Raw genomic sequence first — 23,582 nt, forward strand, 5'->3', positions numbered from 1 at the left:
TCTGTCTGTCTGGCGCTGCCTGTCTGTCTGGCGCTGCCTGTCTGTCTGGCGCTGCCTGTCTGGAGCTGCCTGTCTGGAGCTGCCTGTCTGGAGCTGCCTGTCTGTCTGGCACTGCCTGTCTGTCTCGAGCTGCCTGTCTGTCTCGAGCTGCCTGTCTGTCTCGAGCTGCCTGTCTGTCTGGCGCTGCCTGTCTGTCTGGCGCTGCCTGTCTGTCTGGTGCTGCCTGTCTGGAGCTGCCTGTCTGTCTGGCGCTGCCTGTCTGTCTGGCACTGCCTGTCTGTCTGGCGCTGCCTGTCTGGAGCTGCCTGTCTGTCTGGAGCTGCCTGTCTGTCTGGAGCTGCCTGTCTGTCTGGAGCTGCCTGTCTGTCTGGAGCTGCCTGTCTGTCTGGAGCTGCCTGTCTGTCTGGCACTGCCTGTCTGTCTGGAGCTGCCTGTCTGTCTGGAGCTGCCTGTCTGTCTGGCACTGCCCGTCTGTCTCGAGCTGCCTGTCTGTCTGGAGCTGCCTGTCTGGAGCCGCCTGTCTGGAGCTGCCTGTCTGTCTGGAGCTGCCTGTCTGTCTGGAGCTGCCTGTCTGTCTGGAGCTGTCCCACTTTAACCTGGTGGGGTAAAACCAAAAGCCCTCGTTTCTGACTCACCTTGAATTTGTTGCCAACGCTGATGAAGCCGAGCTTTCCGGTCTTGTGCTTGGAGTCCTTGGTGTTGTTGGAGTTCTCAAAGAGATCCCTGACAAATCTGTCCTTGGACTCGCTCACCAGACACTCCAGAGACATGTGCAGTGCATCGTTGTTCTTCTCCACAAACTTGGTCTGAAAAGTAGACATTCAGAGACCATGACCGGGCAATTCTTACAGTAGAGCAATATGAGCAATATTGTGAATTATATTGAATGTCCACCTGAAAGGACAGGCTAGTCACAAGTTGCTTGGTTTAATTGACTAGTTTTGATTAAAAGTAGACAGCGGATTTCATAGCACTTTTCCACCAAGTTAGTTCTGGTTCTGGAACCTATTCCATTGGTTATTCTTGGAACCTTGGTGCTATCGAGCAAACCGGACCTCGTTTCCCCCCCCCCCCCATTTTGAGCCGAATCACGGCATCATCAACGGAGGGCGTTGCTCAATCAATGTATTTGCTGAAAGCATAAGGAACACATAATTTTTTACGGTCAATTACTTCTAGGTGGCGCTCATAAGGTGGTGTGTCTGGAAAAAAAACTTTTACCGTATGTTCAAGATTGAGAATGACCTTGTTTCCGACTATGAGAGTAAAGTACCCACGGCAGCATTGGGCTGCACAAGAGTGCACTGTGGTTATGGATATTGCCCTGTCTGAATCTGAGATGTATGTGTCTGAGATTGTTTAGCTTAAATATTTTGGGGAGGTTGCTTTTGCCTTCGGTAATGGACGCAGGCCTTTCATACTGGCCCATTATGTAAAATGGATGGCTGCTTGAAAACTCAACACATCACCCCAGTCCTCCACTCCCTTCACTGGCTGCCAATAAATCAACTTTAAAAGGTTCTCCTGCTGGTCTACAAGGCCATAAATCACTCCGGCCCGACCTACCTCCAGGACCCCCTCTCCCCTCAACCTGCATCCAGGTCACTCAGGTCTGGCAGCCAAAACCTCCTCGCCATCCCATGCACTAGGCTGTCAACTATGGGGAACTGTGCTTCTTCCGCACTGGGGCCACGCCTGTGCAATCAGCGGCCAGGATCCATCAAGGCCTCGGACTCCCTTGCTGCCTTGAAGGCCAGCCGTAAAACACATTTATTTTTACTCTGCCTTCCACTAGGGCCTGTTTTTTTTTATTGCTCCTACTGTATGTTTTTATGTTTTAATTTAATTTACATTACATACATGACGATATGTCAGGCAAGCGTCTTTTTACACGCGTGTCAAATGACCACCCCGGACTCCCGAGGCTCCAGAACTGCAAATCATCCGCTGATTGTGAAAATGATTGGTCAGTGTTGTAGCCAATGAGTGTAGCTTTCCAATGATAGCTTTTTTTTTGGCACACGGTTTACCCCGATCTCTCTCAAAGAGCCATTTGTGAAGGATTTTTATAAAGTTTGTGTAGTACATAAGACTTCAGGCAACCACTACAGAAAAGTGTGAGTACACAAGTTCAGACCTCTGTTACTCTATTTCATTAGCACTAAAAGTGATTTAACTTTTTTTTGCATTAGTAACTTCAGAATGTTATCTTTCAAAAGAGACCAGGCTTATGCAGGTGCTATAAGCATAAAGTATAAAGATAATCTTTGCAAAAAAAGTATGCAGTCCTCAAGTTCAAGTAAACAATTGCCACTTTTCTGGGTGCCTGTTAACACTTTGAGTGCCAACGATGAGATTAGTCGTCCTAACTCGCCATGCGTTGAGTGCCAATGACGAGTTCTCGTTATTTAATCGTTATTTCTTTTATTAGCAATATCCATTCATTTTTCATCCATCCAGCCTGACGTTATCATTGTGAATGGGTCTGAGCTCGAAAAGGGCAAATACCGCCGCCTATCGTCTCCCGGATGGTATTGCACATCATTGGATTGGATTGGGTGGCCATGTGCATCAGAAAAAAAGTCTGGTCCAGGGTTTTCCCATCTCTGGCAAGCAGTATCGTGTTACCAGATTGACTGAGGACCCTCAGAGCAGCATCGATTATGTTTTTCGGACTACAACGTTGGATCAATAAACGCAATCAATATTTGGAATGGCGATCAGGAATTGGATTAATCTTTTTGCAGAACATCTGATGTGAGGTAAGGACTCTATTTGACCAGTATTGGGTTAATCAGATGTTTTTTTTCATAGCGATCACAACGTGTCTGTATGTGTGTGCGTGTATGACGTTAGCGCTGACCAGGTCATGGATAATAGATTTTTCAGCCCGCTTCTCTAGCATGCATAAGTACACATATACTATCGATAATCTAGAGTTTATTTGAAAACGATTAATAAATCAGCCGAAAAATGACAACGTGTTTTGTGTATTCCACTAAAGGGCTATTATCGCGGAATTTCTCTGAAATTACTAGAACTCTCCGAAACTATACTCGTATTCAAAACAGTATAAAACGGAAATGTACCAATGAAAAAACAATCCGTTTCGTTGACTGCAAGCAAGTCATTGATAAGCAAGGGGTGTTTTAGACCCATAGCCATAATTTAAGATATAGTTTAAGCGTTCGCAAATATCCCGACCTCCCATTGACTAAAGCGCTGGCACGGAAGAGGTTATCTGGTCAAAGGGGCGTGGCACTCAATGTGTTAAGAGGTTAAACCTTCTTATTCTTATGTTTTTATTTTATTCATTTGAATGTTTTTATGTTTTAAACCTTTAATTTTTTCCTTTTCGCTGTGAAGCACCTTGAGATCTCACTGTGCCATTAACGTATATATACGTTTTCTCGCCAACCGTTGAGTGCCAATCACGTATATATACGTTATTTGGTCCGTTTTCCTTTTTTTTCCGATTTTAATATCCTATACAGTCTCACGGACCTCTGTGTATCATTGGAACTCATCCTGAGATCCCGAGAGTGCAATACCGGCTGAATACTGTGGCAGTATCGCCTACCCTTTGAAACCTTATTTCACACTGTGTGTTACATTGTATAGGTCCGGTCAGAGAATTTAGACCAAGCCAAATGAATCGCTTCATACGAGCACTTTGGAACGCGTTCAGCACACTTCATGCATATTTTGTGCCATTTCATGTTAGGGACCCGATGGACATCAATACTGGAAATCGCGATCAGACAATTGGAATATTATTTTTGGGATACCTCCTAGTAAAGGTAAGGACTATATGACATCAATCCTACTTTGATTCAACAACGATCATATGTACCGTACTCCAAAACATATGCCGTTGATGACGATCAGAACATAAAAAAACGACCCCCCCCTCCCCCCTTTGATGCATTCATGATGAAACATAATAACTATTATATACCTTTGATTCTGAAATAGTAACGTGTCCAGGCGAGCAACACAAACGACTTTAGCAAAATTCACATTGCGCTCCATAACTCAGCTTTTCAGCAATTAGCCCGGATCACTCTGAAACTATACAGTATTCACCACGGGATAACACGCAAACGTATACATGACAAAATTGTAACTCTTTTTTACATGTTGGACGAGAGATAGTGACTGTCAAATGAGCCATAGTATTGTCTCCATAGCTATAATATAGAATATAGATATAGCTCTGCAAACATCGTGACGCACAGTGAAAATAGGCAATGGAAAGCTGGCGCATTGACTACAGGGATGAGGGTAATAGCTGGCAGTGAATGAGTTAAAGTGTGTTATATAAATGAAATGTATTATTACTATGGAGGTGCACAATTCTTGCACGACATGTAATCCATCTCTATTGTAGACTAAACTAAATCTAAACCCAAAGAGCAGATTTAAACAATTCAGGGGAATCTCATATGATTTAGCTTGTCTTGTCCACTGATCATATCCATTCCCCACACAGATTGACAGCTGCACTCCCAAGTCGCCTGGGCAAAGTGAAAGGTCCTTTGTTTTGGATTTAAATGCAGTATGCACAAATTGTTTCTTTTGTGTTCTAAATGGAGATAGCAGCAGACCGGACCACTGCACACTTTCTTTCACTTGACTTCTCCATTCTCTTTCCAACCTGCAGAATATGACACGCCTACTCAGTTCGCAAGAAAAACCTGCTATTTCGTGTTACGGCTGCGAACCAACTTTTCGGGTAAATGAACCAATCTATCTTTGGTCGAAATGCCCCAAACGGGTTAAAATTAGGTGCACGAAACAGAATGGAAACGGTTCCCTGTTGGTGGAAAAAGCCAGTGCACTTTTATTTAATAAATCATTTATTAAATATTTTTGTCATCAAAATCGAGATATTGAATATTGGCACAAAATATCGATTTAACAACAGCTTCAGGACCAAAACATCAGTATCAGCCTTCAAAAGGCGAGCCTTATTCTGAACATACCGTCTCATAGCACACAGCTCCTGCAAAGTGTCGAACAATGAAGCCCTCATCGTCCCTCACGTTCCTGTGGACAGCAAGCTTGGACTTCCTGGGCACCTGAGGAGCATACACAAACATCCTAGAACATCAAACTGATAATCGTTTTCATTTCTCAATACACGTATAGTCAATCTGTCAATATATACTATACTGTATGTTAGTGTTAATATGTATAGTCGAGATAAGACACTCCATGGATACTTATTATTTTACTGTATATTATTATGTCCTTATGTGATGACAATACAGCAATGTCTATGGTTGGAGATATCAGGTTTTTGTTGTTATTATCTAAACTATTATCCAATAATTTATTTGCTTGCGTTTCATATATCGTTGCTGTTGACATGTGAACTTCTTCACGCAGGGTTAATGAAGTACATATCCACATCTATCTGTGTAACAGCACACATACAGAAGCAGAACTACTTTCAACAGGACACCAGTGCTTGAACTCCTTTAGCATCATATACCCTAGTCCTGCGTTTAGTAGTCCCCCTCCCCTTCATGCCCTCATTCCAGTGAGCACCATGTCTAATACGTTGATGCAAGGGAACCCTCAGCTGACGAGGGGTTGTTGTTTTGTAACCTTGGTAACCTTGGTTTGGGATTCCCACCTCGGGAAGCATGGGAAGGGAGCAAACCAGAGGGGATGTTTTCTTTTATTTTATTTTTTTTAACTGAATGCAGCCCCCCAGTGGTAATTTGATGCACTCACGGTCAGGCGGAAGTGGCCCTTGTGTTTGTTGTGTACTGTGTCAGTAAAGTGCTGGTCACTGGGTTGAGGTAGTCGGTTCTCTTCGTCCAGGATGTCCAGGATGCCAACAAGCTTCGCCTCCACAAGGTCTGCAGAGTGAGAATAGCAGAGTGAGAAACACCACGGTAGTCCGCAAGCGTAGCCTAGTTCTTGGATCGCCCAGGGCCAATGCCGAAGACGTCATGAATCATGAAATAACCTCAGGGAAGAAGAGAGGCAAACCAGTCCAGAATTCAATCAAATGGTATATGCTTGGTTCAGAACGGTCTGCCCTTGACCTACACTGACTGGACAACGAGTAGCGCTTTAGTGTGGGTTCGTGGGAGAGATAATGTCACCCAATAAAGCCTAGAAGAACAAGGACACTTTCAAAATAAAAAAAACTGGCCAATTTCTCTCACAGATTAATCATTTTTTTCCCTAAATACCACAGGTGCACCAAGTACCAATATGAGTCCTTGATGTTGAAACATTTTGTAGCTTTATAAACTGTAGAAAACAGTTAGGTTTTAAAACTTTTAATCAAACCAAATTCCAACCACTAATTTTATTTACTATTTTAACTGATAACCCTTTCATGATCATTAAATAGCTTTGTGCTAGTATTCAGTTCCTGGTATCTGTGACATAAATATATACAGAGCACAAGTATTTTAGGCTGATATCGGGCCAATATCGGTATTGGTGCGGCCCTACTAAATAGACAAAGAGAAATGCGCCTTTCAGCAAGAACCATTTTCTGGTGCGAGTTGAGGTAATTTGCCGAAATATGCTAACCATGTACGACACATTGAGAAAAAGCACACCGGTGCATGAATGTGGCTCTGCTCAAGGTCGCCATGTCTCATCTAAAGAATTCTACCGCCAGTCATGAGAAAGCTTTTGAAAGTAGAACATATTTTCCTACAAAATACTAGAGAACATCTCGTCTCTCTTGCAGAGGCTCAAATACCCAACACTCCCAGGGATGGATTCATGGTGAGTACAATAGAAATCTATGTGTTGAAGCAGATTATAGGCTTATAGAGTCTTGGACCCCCGAGTCCTCTGTCCTATTTCCCACTGATGTTGTCCTTCCTCAGCACAATCCATGCTCTTTGTTGTGAAGGGCCAGATTAAACCGAATATATATATTTATTTATATATATATATATTTAATTGTATTTGTATATTCTCTAATATTCCCTGATATCCCTTGTATATTCCTTGTACAATATGCATTGAATATCCATTCTAGCCTACTGAACATCCCATAATAGTCTCCATTCTACTATTGGTCGAGACCTTGGTGCCAGGCTGCCATACCCCCCAGACCCAGTTCAAACGTACCGCTCAACATGTACGAACAAGTCCTAGTTCCGCGTAGGAATCTGGCTACCTAATGGTACTATTTGTTCATAGTGCGTATATATACTGCGCTACTAAAGTAGGACTTCCTTTTCAGTCCAGTTTCTTACCCTCCAATAGAGTGACAGACGTAAAGCCTCCCCGCGACGCCACGTGTGGGAGTAAGGCCAAGTTTGGCCTACCATCGGTATTGAGACATCGTGTATATTAATATTTGAATAGTCATATTTGGCACTATATCGTCGAGTTGGACGTAGTCTATTAAGCTAATAATAGTCTATTCATATGTAGTGCTTCGTGCGGTGAGAATACTATCGTAGTCAGTACCCCCATCGTTTCGGGTAGAACTGGCTGCTTATCCAGGGTGGCCGACCCCATGTGAGGCTGCACCCGAGGAGCCCCAGAGCCGACGAGCGAGTGGACCTGCATACCGGATTATTCTACCGACGACAGCCCGCCTTCCCAGGCACGGATTATGCTTTGTATACAGTGATTATTCTATGGATAAAGACCAACACTGCCGTGTGTTGGAAACCCCCCCCCGGAGAGGACGACAGGTGAGGAGACGCTCTACACGACGAGGTCGCTTCACGTCTCTCCATCGTGGACCGGAGGAAGCCGGCCCACAGAGAGTCCAACTGCTTTCATCTGTGGATCGAGGATCGCTGAGGCACCGAGCCGCACAACCGTGGGTTCTCCCAGGATACCCTCGGCCAGACGGATACAGCCAGACTCTACCCCCCCCCCCCCTTCTCCAGTTGTCTTACAAGCGACCGGAATTCCCCCCTAGTGTATCCAGTTCTATAATCATTAAAGTATCATTGCTATTAGTCCTTAAATATTCCAGGTTGTATATTTACCGCCTGCGCCACCAGAGATTGGACGTTCTCTATTGATATACCAACGAATACTCATTTGCCATAAAAGTGCATCCTATTTCAAATCATAAATGTAATTAAGTGATTGCTCTACATACCTTTTGCTATGTATTAATTATTATTAAACGCAGACTTTCGACTTGGTACATTTGTGTTGGATCGTTTCATCTACGTGGGAGTGTTTACCATAATTATTTATGCCTAGTACTGGGTGGCCAGAGTCTAAAGTACAAGAGGTAGTGGTAGTAAGTATCATATCTAACAATACAGTCAGGGAATTGTACCCCTCAGTTACACTCTTCATACTGGATACCTGCAGCTAGTGATGCACCGATGTGAAAATTGTGGCCGATACCGATAACCGATATTAATATTGGCGTTCTGGCCGATACCGATATTTACCGATGTCGATATCTCTGTATAGAAAACACTTTTTTATGATAATCGAATAAAGAGCTATTTTCCAAAACTTTTTTTTTTTTTACTTTTGTAACTTATTTTCATAAATGACAGATATTTGTAAACTATCTAAGGCCAAAACATGTAAAAAAAATATATACTTTTATTTTTTATTTTGATATCGGACCGATACCGATGTGTAAAAAAACCGCTATATCAGCCGATATTATATCGGCGTCCGATATATCGTGCATCACTACCTGCAGCTCTGGCTAAATGCTAAATGGCTGCATTTATATACAGTAATTTTCGGACTATAAGCCGCGCCTTTTCCCCCCATTTTTCGACCCTGCGGCTTATAACGGTGCGGCTAATCTATGGATTTTTACAGCTAACGGCCACTAGGGGACCTCCTAAATCTATGGATTTTACAGGTTACATGAAGAGTTTATCGCCGGCCACTAGAGGGCAGCGCCTTACCAGTATCCAACCGGATATGCCTTGCTCCGTTATGGTATAGACCACTACACTTCCGCGTTACATTGAAATCGGGGAGGAGATAGCAGGGGGAGCAAATGAATGAATGTGGATGAGAGCCGTGATGTAAGTGGTTGCAGCTACGGCTGTGGGGGTGCTAGAGACATGATCGAATAGACTTTTATGCGCCCATTCCTAATCGATCAGAACTAAATCAGCCGAGATCAAGTCCCTTTTCCAGCACCTACTCCCCATACACATGCGCAGATTGTCAACGGAGTCTGGACGACGCGAGACGACGCACGAGTGAATGTGGACTGTTCCATCAGAGGGGGGGAGCTTCGGTGGTAGTGTGAGTGGCTACAGACGACTGCACTTAAATATAAACATTAGTCTACCTGGAGACTCAATGAGGTACTGTAATTGTAGATGTCGCCATAAGACGCGTCTGGCCATTTAGTGGGATAATTTTTTCATTATCCTGTTCGGCTGAAAGGACACTGGCCACCGAAGCTCCCCCCTCTGATGGAACAGTCCACATTCATTTGTGCGTCATCTCGCGTCGTCCAGACTCCGTTGACAATCTGCGCATGTGTATGGGGAGTAGGTGCTGGAAAAGGGACTTGATCTCGGCCAATTTAGTTCTGATCGATTAGGAATGGGTTGCGCCGTGTTCAGGAAACTGGGCGCATAAAAGTCTATTCGATCATGTCTCTACTAGCGTCCCCCACAGCCGTATCTGCAACCACTTGCATCACGGCTCTCATCCACATTCATTCATATGCTCCCCCCGCTATCTCCTCCCCGATTTCAGAATCCCGGAAGTGTTGCGGTGGTCTATTGCTGAGCGGCCATCTTGGTTTTCACGGACATTCATTCACTCGCCTCGAGTCGAGACGTTCATTCAATTATTCATGCAAGATGTTTACTTCACTGTTATTGTTGATATATATTATATAGATATATATTTGTTACTATAGTGTTGTTATTTGTTATTTGAGCACACCGTTTAAGTTTGAAAGTTGAAAAGTTTGTGTGTCTGAAACGCTATGTGTGTGAAATGTTAATAAATGGGAGCTTCCTCAACAGCCATCTCTTTCCCGACAATCCCCTCTGTGCACGAATCCTTACATATGGTAATTAAACATTAAAAACACCTGCGGCTTATAATCCAGTACGGTTTATATATGTACACACCAGGGGCGGATTTAGGATTGTAGGAGATCCGGGGCTTAGCCCAGATGGGCCCCCCTATTTTTTTTTTTTTTTTTTTAATATATTTATTTTTTTGTGCAGGCAAGGGGTGGTTTGGAGGGGGTCAGGCACGACCCCCTCCACGACAGATTTTTTTTGAATTTAATGAACCTGTACGTGCAATTTCCTGCAATATAGAGCCTTCAATCTTGACCAATAAAGCTGCTCTTTTCACTATAAAACTCAGTTAACCATAATGTAGTTATGGTTAGATTTATATATTGGGGGGGGATATATCATATTTTTCATATAATCAAAAAGTGGTGGAGCAAGATCATACCTTTGCTCCCCCAAGTTCAATAGTGGGAGAGCAGAGATGCTCCGAATGCTCTTATGGCCAGGCGTCTATGATTCACTGATAAAAAGTAAAATAGTGCAGTGCAATAAAATAGTTAGTAAAATAGAATAAAATAATGCAATAGTGCATTGCAATAAAATAGTTATCATCGTATTTTTTCGGGAGGCCGGTAAGGAGTGCATTACAGTAGTCGAGTTGGCTTGAGATAAAGGCATGGATCTGGTTTTCAGCGTCCTTTTGATTTATAAATGGCCGTACTTTAGCTATGTTTCTAAGGTGGAAGAATTAAGTTTTTGTCAACTTGTTGATTGTGATTTAAAGCTTAGGTCTGAGTCTACCATAACACCAAGACTTAACTCACTCAAATACAGTTAGCAGCTGGATAGACCACAGATGGAAATTAGCTTCTGCTAAATCTGGTGCAAACATATTTTCATGTAACAATGATGAATTGTAAAAAAAAAAAAATAAAAAAAAAATTAAATAGATTCGGGGCTTTTCAGAATACATCCGGGGCTTGAGCCCAGGTAGCCACCCCCTAGCTCCGCCCCTGGTACACACCATTCAATTTAGCTGCTGCGGCTTATATTCAGGTGCGCCTTATAGTCCGAAAATTAAGGTAACAGCTTTTATCCAAATCGCTTTACAATTTGTTCCTCACATTTGACCCATTCACTCACACATTAAACATGTAAAAAAGTAAGAACTAATGTAAAAGCTAGATGTGTTTCAATTTTGGGAGTTAAATTATGGAATAGCCTTAGTGACGGGTTGAAGTTGTGTACTTCTCAGGGTAGATTTAAAAAAGCCTTAAAGGATAAAATAATTCAGGAGTACAGTTTTGAGTAAAACATCAACCATTTGTTTTTTTCTTTCAAAAAAATTATACCTTGCAGCATATTTTAAGTTTTTCTTTCTTATATTAAAATATATTTAGTTTTTAAGAATTTGTAAAGGATAGGCAAAAATAAGCATGACTTCAGCATATTCCTTTTTCGCCCCCCAACTAGCTTACTGGTAGCCACAAAAAAAACAATGTAAAGTAATGGGGCCACTCTACAAGCCCTGAAACCTACAGTATGCCACAGTGCACCCAAAGCAAAGGAGGTTGCTCTTCATTATGACCCCATTAACTTTACATGTTAATGTTACAGAGCCTCCAGAACCCTGAAGCGTGCAGGTAAGGTTGTGGCCGACCCCCATCACCCCGTTCACACCCTGTTTGAGTCACTCCCCTCTGGCAGGAGGCTGCGGTCCATCAGGGCCAAAACCTCACGCCACAAGAACAGTTTATTGTACTATATTCTATTGTGCTATATTTAATTTATATCCCATTTAATATGATTAAACCTCTTTGTTGTGAAGGGCCAGATTAAACCGAATATATATATTTATTTATATATATATATTTAATTGTATTTGTATATTCTCTAATATTCCCCGATATCCCTTGTATATTCCTTGTACAATATGCATTGAATATCCATTCTAGCCTACTGAACATCCCATAATAGTCTCCATTCTACTATTGGTCGAGACCTTGGTGCCAGGCTGCCATACCCCCCAGACCCAGTTCAAACGTACCGCTCAACATGTACGAACAAGTCCTAGTTCCGCGTAGGAATCTGGCTACCGCACCACTAACGGTACTATTTGTTCATAGTGCGTATATATACTGCACCACTAAAGTAGGACTTCCTTTTTAGTCCAGTTTCTTACCCTCCAATAGAGTGACAGACGTAAAGCCTCCCCGCGACGCCACGTGTGGGAGTAAGGCCAAGTTCGGCCTACCATCGGTATTGAGACATCGTGTATATTAATATTTGAATAGTCATATTTGGCACTATATCGTCGAGTTGGACGTAGTCTATTAAGCTAATAATAGTCTATTCATATGTAGTGCTTCGTGCGGTGAGAATACTATCGTAGTCAGTACTCCATCGTTTCGGGCAGAGAACTGGCTGCTTATCCAGGGTGGCCGACCCCATGTGAGGCTGCACCCGAGGAGCCCCAGAGCCGACGAGCGAGTGGACCTGCATACCGGATTATTCTACCGACGACACCCCGCCTTCCCAGGCACGGATTATGCTTTGTATACAGTGATTATTCTATGGATAAAGACCAACACTGCCGTGTGTTGGAAACCCCCCCCCCCGGAGAGGACGACAGGTGAGGAGACGCTCTACACGACGAGGTCGCTTCACGTCTCTCCATCGTGGACCGAAGGAAGCCGGCCCACAGAGAGTCCAACTGCTTTCATCTGTGGATCGAGGATCGCTGAGGCACCGAGCCGCACAACCGTGGGTTCTCCCAGGATACCCTCGGCCAGACGGATACAGCCAGACTCTACCCCCCCCCCCCCCCCCTTCTCCAGTTGTCTTACAAGCGACCGGAATTCCCCCCTAGTGTATCCAGTTCTATAATCATTAAAGTATCATTGCTATTATTCCTTAACTATTCCAGGTCGTATATGTACCACCTGCGCCTTCAGAGATTGGACATTCTCTATTGATATACCGACGAATACTCTTGCCATAAAAGTGCATACTAATTCCCATTCATAAATGTGATTGATTTGATTAAGTGCTTGCTCTACACACCATCGCTGTGTAGAAATAAAGACCTATTTCTAATTCGTACATTTGTGTTGGATCCGTTTCATCTACGTGACAGTGTTCATCATAATATATTTATGCCGAGTACTGGGTGGCCGAATATTAAGTACAAAGGTAGTGGTAGTAAGTATCATATCTAGTAATACAGTCAGGGAATTGTACCCCTCAGTTACACTCTTTATTCACAGTTGTACAGCCCTGGCCTATATTTTATTTTATTCCATAATTCTATTCCATTCTATTGTGCTTAACTTAGTTCATATTTCATTTAATCTTACTCCACCTCTTTATTGTATTATCTGTCTGTTAATGTCTGTCCGCCAATGTCGCACCGAAAACTACCAAAGCAAATTCCTTGTATGTGAAAACTACTTGGCAATAAAGACCTTTCTGATTCTGATTCTGATGTGTTTTGTGGCAGCAGTATGAAGCACAGTATGGATTGTACTGAGAAACGACTCCACGGTTCCAACATCATCATCAATGAGGAGTAGAAAATAGGGCTAAGGGACCAAAGATCCTTAACCTACCCTTTAAAGAATGAATCAGCTAATTAATCCTTTATAGAGATTCTGTTATTCAATTATGAGTCACATAATAGGTCACATAGAGCCAATCAGATGACACGACTGGGACTCAAATAGCCTGATTTCCACAACACAGCACTTGAAAGGGCTCATTTCTAATTATTTGCCACTCAATTTCTCATAAAACAACTTTTCTATCATCTCATTTCAGAGAACAGTACACTTCTAAAAAGGTTCAAATAAACGAACAGAGCTTTGATCACACAGCATAAAAACATTTCAGGTTGGCCCTGGAAAAGTGGCTTGATACCTTTTCACAGAGAGTAATGATGTCATAGTGTATTTCATCCAGGACTGAAGTGGGGCTGGGAGGTATACTGAATATGAAGGTATAGCATCATGGATCAATCCAAAGGTATGGACTTTTATTATAGTTTTGTTTGTTAAGAACTAGACTATTTCGAATGAAATAGCACCATAACAATTGTATTACAAAATAATTACATTAGAAAAATGTCACATCTCAATACGATACCATCAAATACTTGTATACTGCCAAAACTAAGCAATATGATATTTGGCCATATGGCCCATAGAACCCTAGACTGGGTCTACAGCACTCTGCAAAACAGGGCTGGAACCCAGCAGTCAGACGTTTATATAATATACCGGTAGTCATTATAGTCAGGGGCAAACAAGCTCTTCTTCAACTATATAATCAACTGGTGACAAAACAAATCCCCAAAGAAAAGAACACTGGTTATCTTTTTTTTTTATCCACTTTTTCTCCTTATTTTCCCCTGTCTTGAACGTTGCTCGACTATGCCCCCCACTGGTCGGTTGTAGAGAGGATAGAAACCTTGCATCACGTGTTCCCTCCGGCACATGAGGAGGCAGCCTGTCACATCTTTTCGCCTGCCTCGCCACTTCCTGTCTCTGCTGTGCAGGAGTCTCCCAACCGACCTGTAGGGGTCGCTGTCCACAACGTCCAATCCCCACCCATCGACTTCCACCCGCTGACTCTGCCAAATGAGCCAGTACGACGGCCGGCCCAAGTCGAAGGCAATGCCGAGACTGGGATTCGATACCGGAGTCTCTTGCATTGGTGACGAGCGCAATCTCCGCTACGCCACCCAGCCGCCCAGAACACTGGTTATCTACAGTATAGTACATTTTAAAATGTTAAGATTATTATTAACATTATTATAGACAGACCTATGCAGTCCTGATTGTCGACATAATGCACCTCGTTCACTCCAAGCCCCTCCTTGTTGTACAGCTCTTGCTCCTGGAATTCAAACAAGATGACACTAATGAGAATTCATAATGGCAACATGGGGACTCGGGGAGCATGCCACTCTGCACTAATGAGGGACCAACATTGGTTTGTATTGTAGCCTTCAGAGCATACGTGCTTTCCAATAAGAGGGCATTTGTAATAAGGTTTCCACTTCCGCCAACCTTTCCTAGCAGATTATGCATCCAAAAGGTTAGGCTTTTATCTTGGTGTTAAGTTCCGGCATGTGGCTGTATTTCGTTTGTCCTTTTGTGTCTACCCCTCTCTCCCTCTCTCTCCCCCTGCTACTCTGATCCAGGTTCCTGTCGTTCATCGAGACACCAATAGGAACCCAACCAGTCATCATGCAATCCACCAGTTGGCCAATCAGAAGCCGCCCTCTTGTTTTAAAACCATGTGGCACTTCCTGTTTCTTCCCCTTTGTCTCTGGTTTGCTGTTGGTCTGATATGTTTTTGTGTAACTCATTTAGCCAACTCTGTAATTGTGAGTGTTGGGAATTGGAGCAGGTAAGGGGCCCAATACATTTTGTGATACACATAAGAGTATATTGTCTAGACCAGTGGTTCTCAAACTTTTTACACCAAGTACCACCTGAGAACGTAGCTGGCTCTCCAAGTACCACCATATGACCGGCGTTAAAATACAGTCTATTCAGCTATGCACAGTTCACGCAGGAGGCAAATGTTTTCCTAATACCATTATTTATTGTTAACTTTTGTCAGACACAGCCACAATGTACAAAGGGATAGCACTAGAACTAGCAAACGCTTCCACACAACTCATACAATGCAAGGGGCATTGAGAACATAATAACTAACATTCTCACATAGCAAGTGAGAAAATTAAGAACAACTGTATTTCAGCAAATGTACTTAATTCTCTCTCTCTCTCACACACAGCAAGCAATTGTCCGTCATTCTCTCTCACACACACACACACACACACACACCACACACACACACACACACACCACACACACACACACACACACAATTATTTTGTTACAAAAACTTAATTTCCTGCATTCTGGTGCAGGAATTTCTGAATTTTTACCCTTTAAATGCCAGTGTTTGTGATGGGCATCACAAATTATTGTAAAAAAGAAAAGAAAACACATATTCAATACATTTTTGAATGTTTACCCTTTAAATGCCAGTTTGTGTGATGGCATCACAAATTATTGTTAAAAAAAAAACACAAAAAGTAAAATATTTTCAATATATCAAATGCAAAGTAAATTTTTCTGGGGGGGATTATTACAGGCTAGGCATGTGTCAATGATTAGCAGCAACACAGATTTTGATGGATTTTTTGTAATGTCAGATTTAACACCAACTCTTTTCAGAAAAGTGGGAGTATTTCATTTTGTATCTGACATTACAAAAAATCTAAAAAGATAAATGGTTATGATCAGGGCTGAAGTTGAATTAAAGATTTATGACTGTTTAGACTGCACCTGGCCTGTTTCTAAGTTCAGTGGCCTGAAATATTTTTTTTTGCTTTTTTGTAAATGTTTTCAAGTACCACCAGCAGTACCACCAAGTACCACTAGTGGTACGCGTACCACAGTTTGAGAACCACTGGTCTAGACAAACGTCAGGACCAACCCTGTTTTGGACATAATATGTTTGGGTAGTGTATTCCCTACCAAGTTAGTTTTGTTTTGTTTTACTCAGTCCATTCCTTTGGCACCATTCAAGCCATGTTCTAACAATTGTTTGTGCTACCAGAGATGAAATTGTCGTGCACCTACCTCTTTAAGGATGCGCTCGTTGAAGAACTGCTGCAGTTTCTCATTGCAGTAGTTGATGCAGAACTGTTCAAAGCTGTTGTGTTCAAAGTACTCTGAAAAAAAAGATCCCAGATCAAGGGGATGTTAAAAGATGCTACAGATGCAACCCCCCCCCCTTTCTGTTACTTTCTATGCATCACTTACCAGTCTGAGTCAACCATTTGAATGTTATTTTTTATATGATTTAAAGACACTATACAGTTTAGATGGACATGCCATGTGGAAGAGAGAGAAATGGAATGATGTGTAACATAGGTTGTGAAAATAGCTAATAAAGTAGTCGGCATAAGTCTGTAGTACTGTTAATAATATGCACAGCAGCAGGACACACGGACTCGTTTCAGCCCTGGGTGTTCTGCCCTGGGCTTTCCTGAAGGCTGAGGAAGGCCTCAGGCTGAACCGCATCCGTGTGTCCTGCAGACTCCTGCTGCTGTGCATTATTCAAAGTGCTACAGACTTATTTCCCAGTGCTAACGACTTACTTTGCTATTTCTGTGATTTTTTTGAGTCTGCTCCCATTATAGTCGGACGACATTCGAGTTGAGCACGCCAGTTCTTTAGTTTGCGTAATATAGGCTGTGAGCTGGGTTTGAATGCAAGATTATATACCTTCAACACGTTCAGCCGCCAAGATTCCCCTACGTCAACGTTCGGTTGCTCATACGTCAATGCTCAGTTGCTCATACACCAACGTTCAGTAGCTCATACATCAGCGTTCAGTAGCTCATACATCAACGCTCAGTAGCTCATACATCAGCGTTCAGTAGCTCACACATCAACGCTCAGTAGCTCATACATCAGCGTTCAGTAGCTCATACATCAGCGTTCAGTAGCTCATACATCAGCGTTCAGTAGCTCATACATCAGCGTTCAGTAGCTCACACATCAACGCTCAGTAGCTCATACATCAGCGTTCAGTAGCTCATACATCAGCGTTCAGTAGCTCATACATCAGCGTTCAGTAGCTCATACATCAGCGTTCAGTAGCTCATACATCAGCGTTCAGTAGCTCATACATCAACGCTCCGTAGCTCATGTCAACATTCAGCAGCTTGTACGTCAACATTCAGTCGCTCATACATCAGCGCTCAGTAGCTCATACGTCAGCGCTCAGTAGCTCATACGTCAGCGCTCAGTAGCTCATACATCAGCGCTCAGTAGCTCATACGTCAGCGCTCACTCCGCTCAGTAGCTCATACGTCAGCGCTCAGTAGCTCATACATCAGCGTTCAGTAGCTCATACATCAACGCTCCGTAGCTCATGTCAACATTCAGCAGCTTGAACGTCAACATTCAGTAGCTCATACATCAGCGCTCAGTAGCTCATACATCAGCGTTCAGTAGCTCATACATCAACGCTCCGTAGCTCATGTCAACATTCAGCAGCTTGTACGTCAACATTCAGTCGCTCATACATCAGCGCTCAGTAGCTCATACGTCAGCGCTCAGTAGCTCATACGTCAGCGCTCAGTAGCTCATACATCAGCGCTCAGTAGCTCATACGTCAGCGCTCAGTAGCTCATACATCAGCGCTCAGTAGCTCATACGTCAGCGCTCAGTAGCTCATACGTCAGCGCTCAGTAGCTCATACATCAGCGCTCAGTAGCTCATACGTCAGCGCTCAGTAGCTCATACATCAGCGCTCAGTAGCTCATACGTCAGCGCTCAGTAGCTCATACATCAGCGCTCAGTAGCTCATACATCAGCGCTCAGTAGCTCATACGTCAGCGCTCAGTAGCTCATACAGACCGAAGCCGGCGATGTCCAGCACGCCGATGAAGTTGGCGGAGGAGTGGAATGGGAAGCACTGATTGACCCTGGTGACCACGTGGTCAAACAGACGGCTGTACACGGCCTTGGCCAAGGCGTCGCGGGCGTTGTTCGCCTGCTCCACCTTCAGCGGCACTCTGGGGGGAAGACAGATTAAGGAGGAGTAAAAGGAGAGAAAGAATTAAACTCAGTTCTATCTACTGCAGCCACAACATTCAGTCTAAAAAGGGGGCCTCGCTTCACTTCCCAAGCGGATAATTGTGTTATTGACAACTTGGAGAAAAAAAAGGGTAATTGGGAGCTTGATAGCGGCAGTAGAGCAATGGAGAGGCCCGTGGAGGTATTGTAATTGCCTCTGACGCCACTGGAGTGCCGTTCAATATAACCACACAAAAGGAAAAGACCCAAAACGCAAGAGGGGGATGAGAAATTTCATGTTTCACCTTTGGACTTTATAGCGCAGCTATCTGTGAGTGCACTTGAGGCAATCGCTCTACTAATGGGGCGGCTGTACACCAGCAACAACCCATTATTCCAATTCTCACTCCGCCTTCCTATTCTCTGAATTTGCACCAGCAAGTTACTATGACCACTATGACTAAGTGGCAGCAGCATACATTGGACTGAAGTGCTGGTAATAAAACATGAATCAAACATAGAAGTCTTGTTTTTCCACCAATAGCCAGAGGCGGGATACGCCAGTGAAATGGCCCAGAAATAGGTTTTCAAGGCCAGAATGACGACGTACTGCCATTCAATCGTGACGCAGTGCACTAGGAATAGGTGCAAGTCTGACTGAGAAATGTACTCCTCCACACATTTGAGCCACAGGCAACAGAAGGACACCACAGGTAAGACTTACAGAGTGGGTTCAGGGCTGTCCTCAACTAATGACATTAAGTTGACTAAAAGTAACTCTGACTCAGTGTCGACTAATCGATTCGTTTGGCTCAGTGGCTCAGGACAGTGGCTCAGGACAGTGAGAATGAATGAGGAGCATACGTTGTAAAGCACTTTGGATAAAAGCGTTACCAATGTAAACAAAGCTATTATGGCCACAAATACACCAAATACAATTGAACCGTTGTACTAAAGAACCATACGAGTCCATTTTGAAATTCTGGACAGCCCATGTACGCAGGGCTCCAGACTAACTTTTTACATTGGTTGCACCAGTGCGCCTAACTTTTTCATTTAGGTGCACCAGCACATAATTTAGGTGCACCCAAAGATTTTCACTGCGCCTTTTGCCGCTGCAATAATACATTTTTTTATTTTTTTATTTATTGATCTTTTCCCCCCTCCTTTTTCCTCCGATTTTCTCCCATCCCAATGTTTAGTCGTTATGCCAATTCCCAATCCCCTTCCTGGTCGCTGCGCACTTACCCCCCACAGTCGGTCTGGGAGAATGGAGGCTACCACGTGCTTCCTCCGACACACGTCCAGCCAATCAACCGCTTCTTTTCACCTGGCAGCGCGGATTCTCACTGAGAGGGCGTAGCGTGTGGAAGGATCACACTATCCCACTTAGATCCTATCCGCGCTTAGCAGGCGCCCCGACCGAACTGTAGGAGTCGCTGTTTACAACGACTCGGACCCACCCCGCCAGCTTCTCCCACCCTCTAATACTGCCAATTGTATTAGTGTGAACGGCCAGCCAAGCTGGTGACAACCCCGGAGCTGTGAGCTGGATTCGAACAGGCGAATCCAGCCGCTCCGGGGTTGGTGACGAACGCAATCTCCGTTACGCCACCTGACCGCCCCTGCAATAATACATTTTAAGCATTACCTTTACCTTTTTTGTCAGTTCCCATACACAAGTAATTTCTTAAGATGTTATGTAAATGATTGTAAAAAAACAACATTGTATTACAGTTAGCTCACAAAGTCCAATCCTTCACTTTTTTATGTCTATTCTAACACATTCAGCTAAGCTCCAGTTAGAGCTGTCCGCAAGCCTGTTTTTGGGATTCGAACATTCGCCAGGGTTATTCGAACGGATGTTCGAACAATCGTTTTTAATCATGCAAACAATTTGCTCCTAAATAGGGAGGTGTAGTCTGACGTCACTTTGTGTACAGTCTCCTAATGTACAGTCTCCTCCCCATCATATATTATGTATATATTCTCCGTTAGGATCCCTGGGTAACAGTACTGTATATTTGCATATCGTATATGTCACAAATGTAACAATACTATATACAGTACCTGTATGTCATGTATGTCCCTATCCTATGCCATAAATGTCATGATGTCATGTATGTTGTGTGTCATAAATGTCACTATGAATTGAAAATGGGGGACCCTGATGTAAAGACAAATGTCTTTCTCTGGTCTGCATCCCCTTAACAACTTTATTTAACAGATTCCAAAATGGGTACAATACAGTACGGCTCAATACACACAATTGTTAATGGGATGCAGACCAGAGAAAGACGTTTGTCTTGTTTACATCAGGGTCCCCCATTTTCAATTCATAGTGAACATTGCTGCGGTTGAGTAGTAGTACCTACTTACTGGTCACAGGAGGCTTGCATAACGTTTGAATGATAATCCATTTCGTGAATACATTTGTTGAAACAACTTTGTTGGCCACACACACACACCACACACCACACACCACACACACACACACACACACACACACACACACACACACACACACCTGCTGGGAGCACCAGTGCGACAACGGAAAACATTAAGTCGCACTGAACTGAATTTCGGTCGCACAGTGCGCCTAAAATGGTCGCACTCTGGAGCCCTGCATGTACGGTATTTGCAGTTGTAACATCAATCCAAAACACTTGGGCGTGTGAATGTGATATATCACCAGAAAGTACTCAACCTCTACCGTCTTGAACTATGAATGAACACAACATTCTAACTTACCATCTTTAGATAATAACGTTTGCAAACATTGTTCTTCTGAAAACGTCAAACGGAACTTAGTCTGAGGTACTCAATACAATTTTTAAATGTAGCTGTTGTCTTGTGTTAATCCTTCCATCAAGAGCTCTGTCAATCAGCTAAGAGAATGAAAAATGTCATTATTCCTATTTAGCTTTTTTTTTTGCGTAGCACCACCCATGTGTTCTCATTCGGATCACTGATTTACCGGCAGACAGTTAACTGGCTGTAGTGTGGTAGTGAAAGGGTTAACCTTCTGTAGTGTGGCAGTGAAAGGGTTAATAGCATCATTGGAAGAATTTCAGAAGATGCTGTTTAGGCTGGATACGGTCATTACCACCATCATGCAATAATGTGATGTGACCCCCTATGTAGCTCAATGGGTAGAGCATGTCACTAACTCTGCCAGGGTTAAAGCTTCGATTCTCACTCCTACACCAAATGGCATATAATACTATGTTATGTAATTACATAGGTGCTCCCTTGCTTTCAACAAGCTGTTAACCATCGACAAGGGTCAATACAATGGACATCTCTCTCCCTGTTCTTCTGCCTCCTCCACACTCACATTGTGTGGCAAAATGGCATGAGAATACTATGAATACAGATGCTCTGTACCCCATTGTCTCTCTCTCTCTCTCTCTCTCTCTCTGACCCACACATGAAGTGGAGGCCAGAGGCCATTAGAAAAGCATTCCCGCTTACATAAGGTATAAAAATAGCCAGCCAGCTTAGGGTGTCGCAGACAGCAAGCAGAAATCCAACAGCTATCCTATTGCAAGTCACTTACTGTTCTCACTTTGCTATTGTCAATACTAATGCAGGATTTTTTCAAAGTACATAAATTGGTCCTAACAAGCACCAGACCAACTGATTGCCGTTGCCCTTTGTACCATGAGAGGTTGCACACGCACTACCCAGGCACACACAGTCGGCGAGGCATAGAGAATACTAAAAAAACAGAGCTGTTCTCTGCTCCGGGGATTAAGTGGAGACATACACATTAGTGTGGGAGGTTGGTAATTGCAGAGAGTGACTTGGCATTCAGATGGTGTGCAGTGGGCCAAGCTGTCCGTGAAACAATAGCGCGGCACTACACTGCCACAGATAAATGGAGACAAGACTTGGATGGTTAACCCTTTCACTACCACACTACAGAAGGTTAACCTTTCACTACCACACTACAGACGGCTAACCAACCGTCTGTAGTGTCGCAGTGAAAGGGTTAACCATTTGGTAGTGAAAGGGTTAAGGAGGTGGTGAGAACACAAAGGCCCTCTCTGTATGTGGAAGGTTTTCTTACTCTCATCAACACGTCAAAAGTCTCTGGTGTTTTTTCCCTGTTCGACCCTACAGTGCGGCTTCTCTCCTCACGTGTTGTGGTCCCACATGAGCTGACATGAACCTACGTCAGGGGGACGGCGCGCTTGGCTGGTAGGGGAACAGAGACGTGATACTGTCTGAGAAGGACTACTACTGGATACACAGCCTCTCATGAACACAGACTACTAAGTACAACCTTGGCATCTTCTTATGGTGGGAAGAGAGTGCATTGTGTGTGTGTGTGTACACACACAATGGCATGCAATATGTAATACCTGTATTTTTGCCATTAACCTCTTAAGCCCGAACGGACCGACAATGACATCACGCCATAAATCCATCTCTACAGAATGTATGAATTAATGTTGGCGTTCTTTTTCTCAAATGTAGCCAAGAGTAAAGACCCTGTCAAAACAGCAGTCAAAGTGTATATTTTCAGCATTACGTTTGTTTACCAATGATTTTAACTGTTATTAGTGAAATATAAGATTATAGAAATCTCAGGGCATTGAGTCGAAAATCGGCGCAAAACTACACTTCCCAGCTCACGCCAGCCCCTGTCAATCATCGGACTTCTGGATTTACTTTTTTAATTAGTCTTATTTTTCGGGATTATCTCCCACAAACCTGAACGTTATTACCATAAAACAGGACACAGTTAGTTTCTCTACCTTTCTGTGAACGTTTAGCAAAAAACTGCGTTGCAATCTGATGAAAAATGGCAGAGAAATGTACAAAAAAAAGTAACTGTACTTACAGTAGATTTCATTCACGATTTGTGAATCACGCCTGGTGATACTAAATCCAGATTGACCTCTGCCATTGGAAAGGGGAGATTTGGCCCAATCCATAGATGTACGACTTGGCCATAATAAGGTAATTTATAGGCCTGATATTCTATAATCATATTTCAAAT

At 43.3% G+C, this 23,582-nt stretch overlaps 1 protein-coding gene across 2 annotated transcripts in view; it reads right to left on the reverse strand.

Annotated features, from left to right (window-relative positions):
- The window catches only part of LOC311229139 (unconventional myosin-VI-like), a 167,791-nt gene that overhangs the window by 44,762 nt on the left and 99,447 nt on the right, over positions 1 to 23,582 (reverse strand). For both annotated transcript variants that reach the window (XM_084315167.1, XM_084315166.1), the window contains exons 13-18: positions 18,416 to 18,573; positions 16,628 to 16,719; positions 14,792 to 14,864; positions 5,743 to 5,870; positions 4,986 to 5,081; positions 636 to 806 (exon numbers count right to left, since the gene is read on the reverse strand). In XM_084315167.1, the coding sequence (XP_084171293.1) occupies positions 636 to 806; positions 4,986 to 5,081; positions 5,743 to 5,870; positions 14,792 to 14,864; positions 16,628 to 16,719; positions 18,416 to 18,573 (718 nt within the window). The remainder of the gene's footprint in view (positions 1 to 635; positions 807 to 4,985; positions 5,082 to 5,742; positions 5,871 to 14,791; positions 14,865 to 16,627; positions 16,720 to 18,415; positions 18,574 to 23,582) is intronic.

The sequence above is a fragment of the Notolepis coatsorum genome (genome assembly GCF_963971535.1).
Source record: "Notolepis coatsorum genome assembly, chromosome: 5".
In the NCBI taxonomy this organism is placed as follows: domain Eukaryota; kingdom Metazoa; phylum Chordata; class Actinopteri; order Aulopiformes; family Paralepididae; genus Notolepis; species Notolepis coatsorum.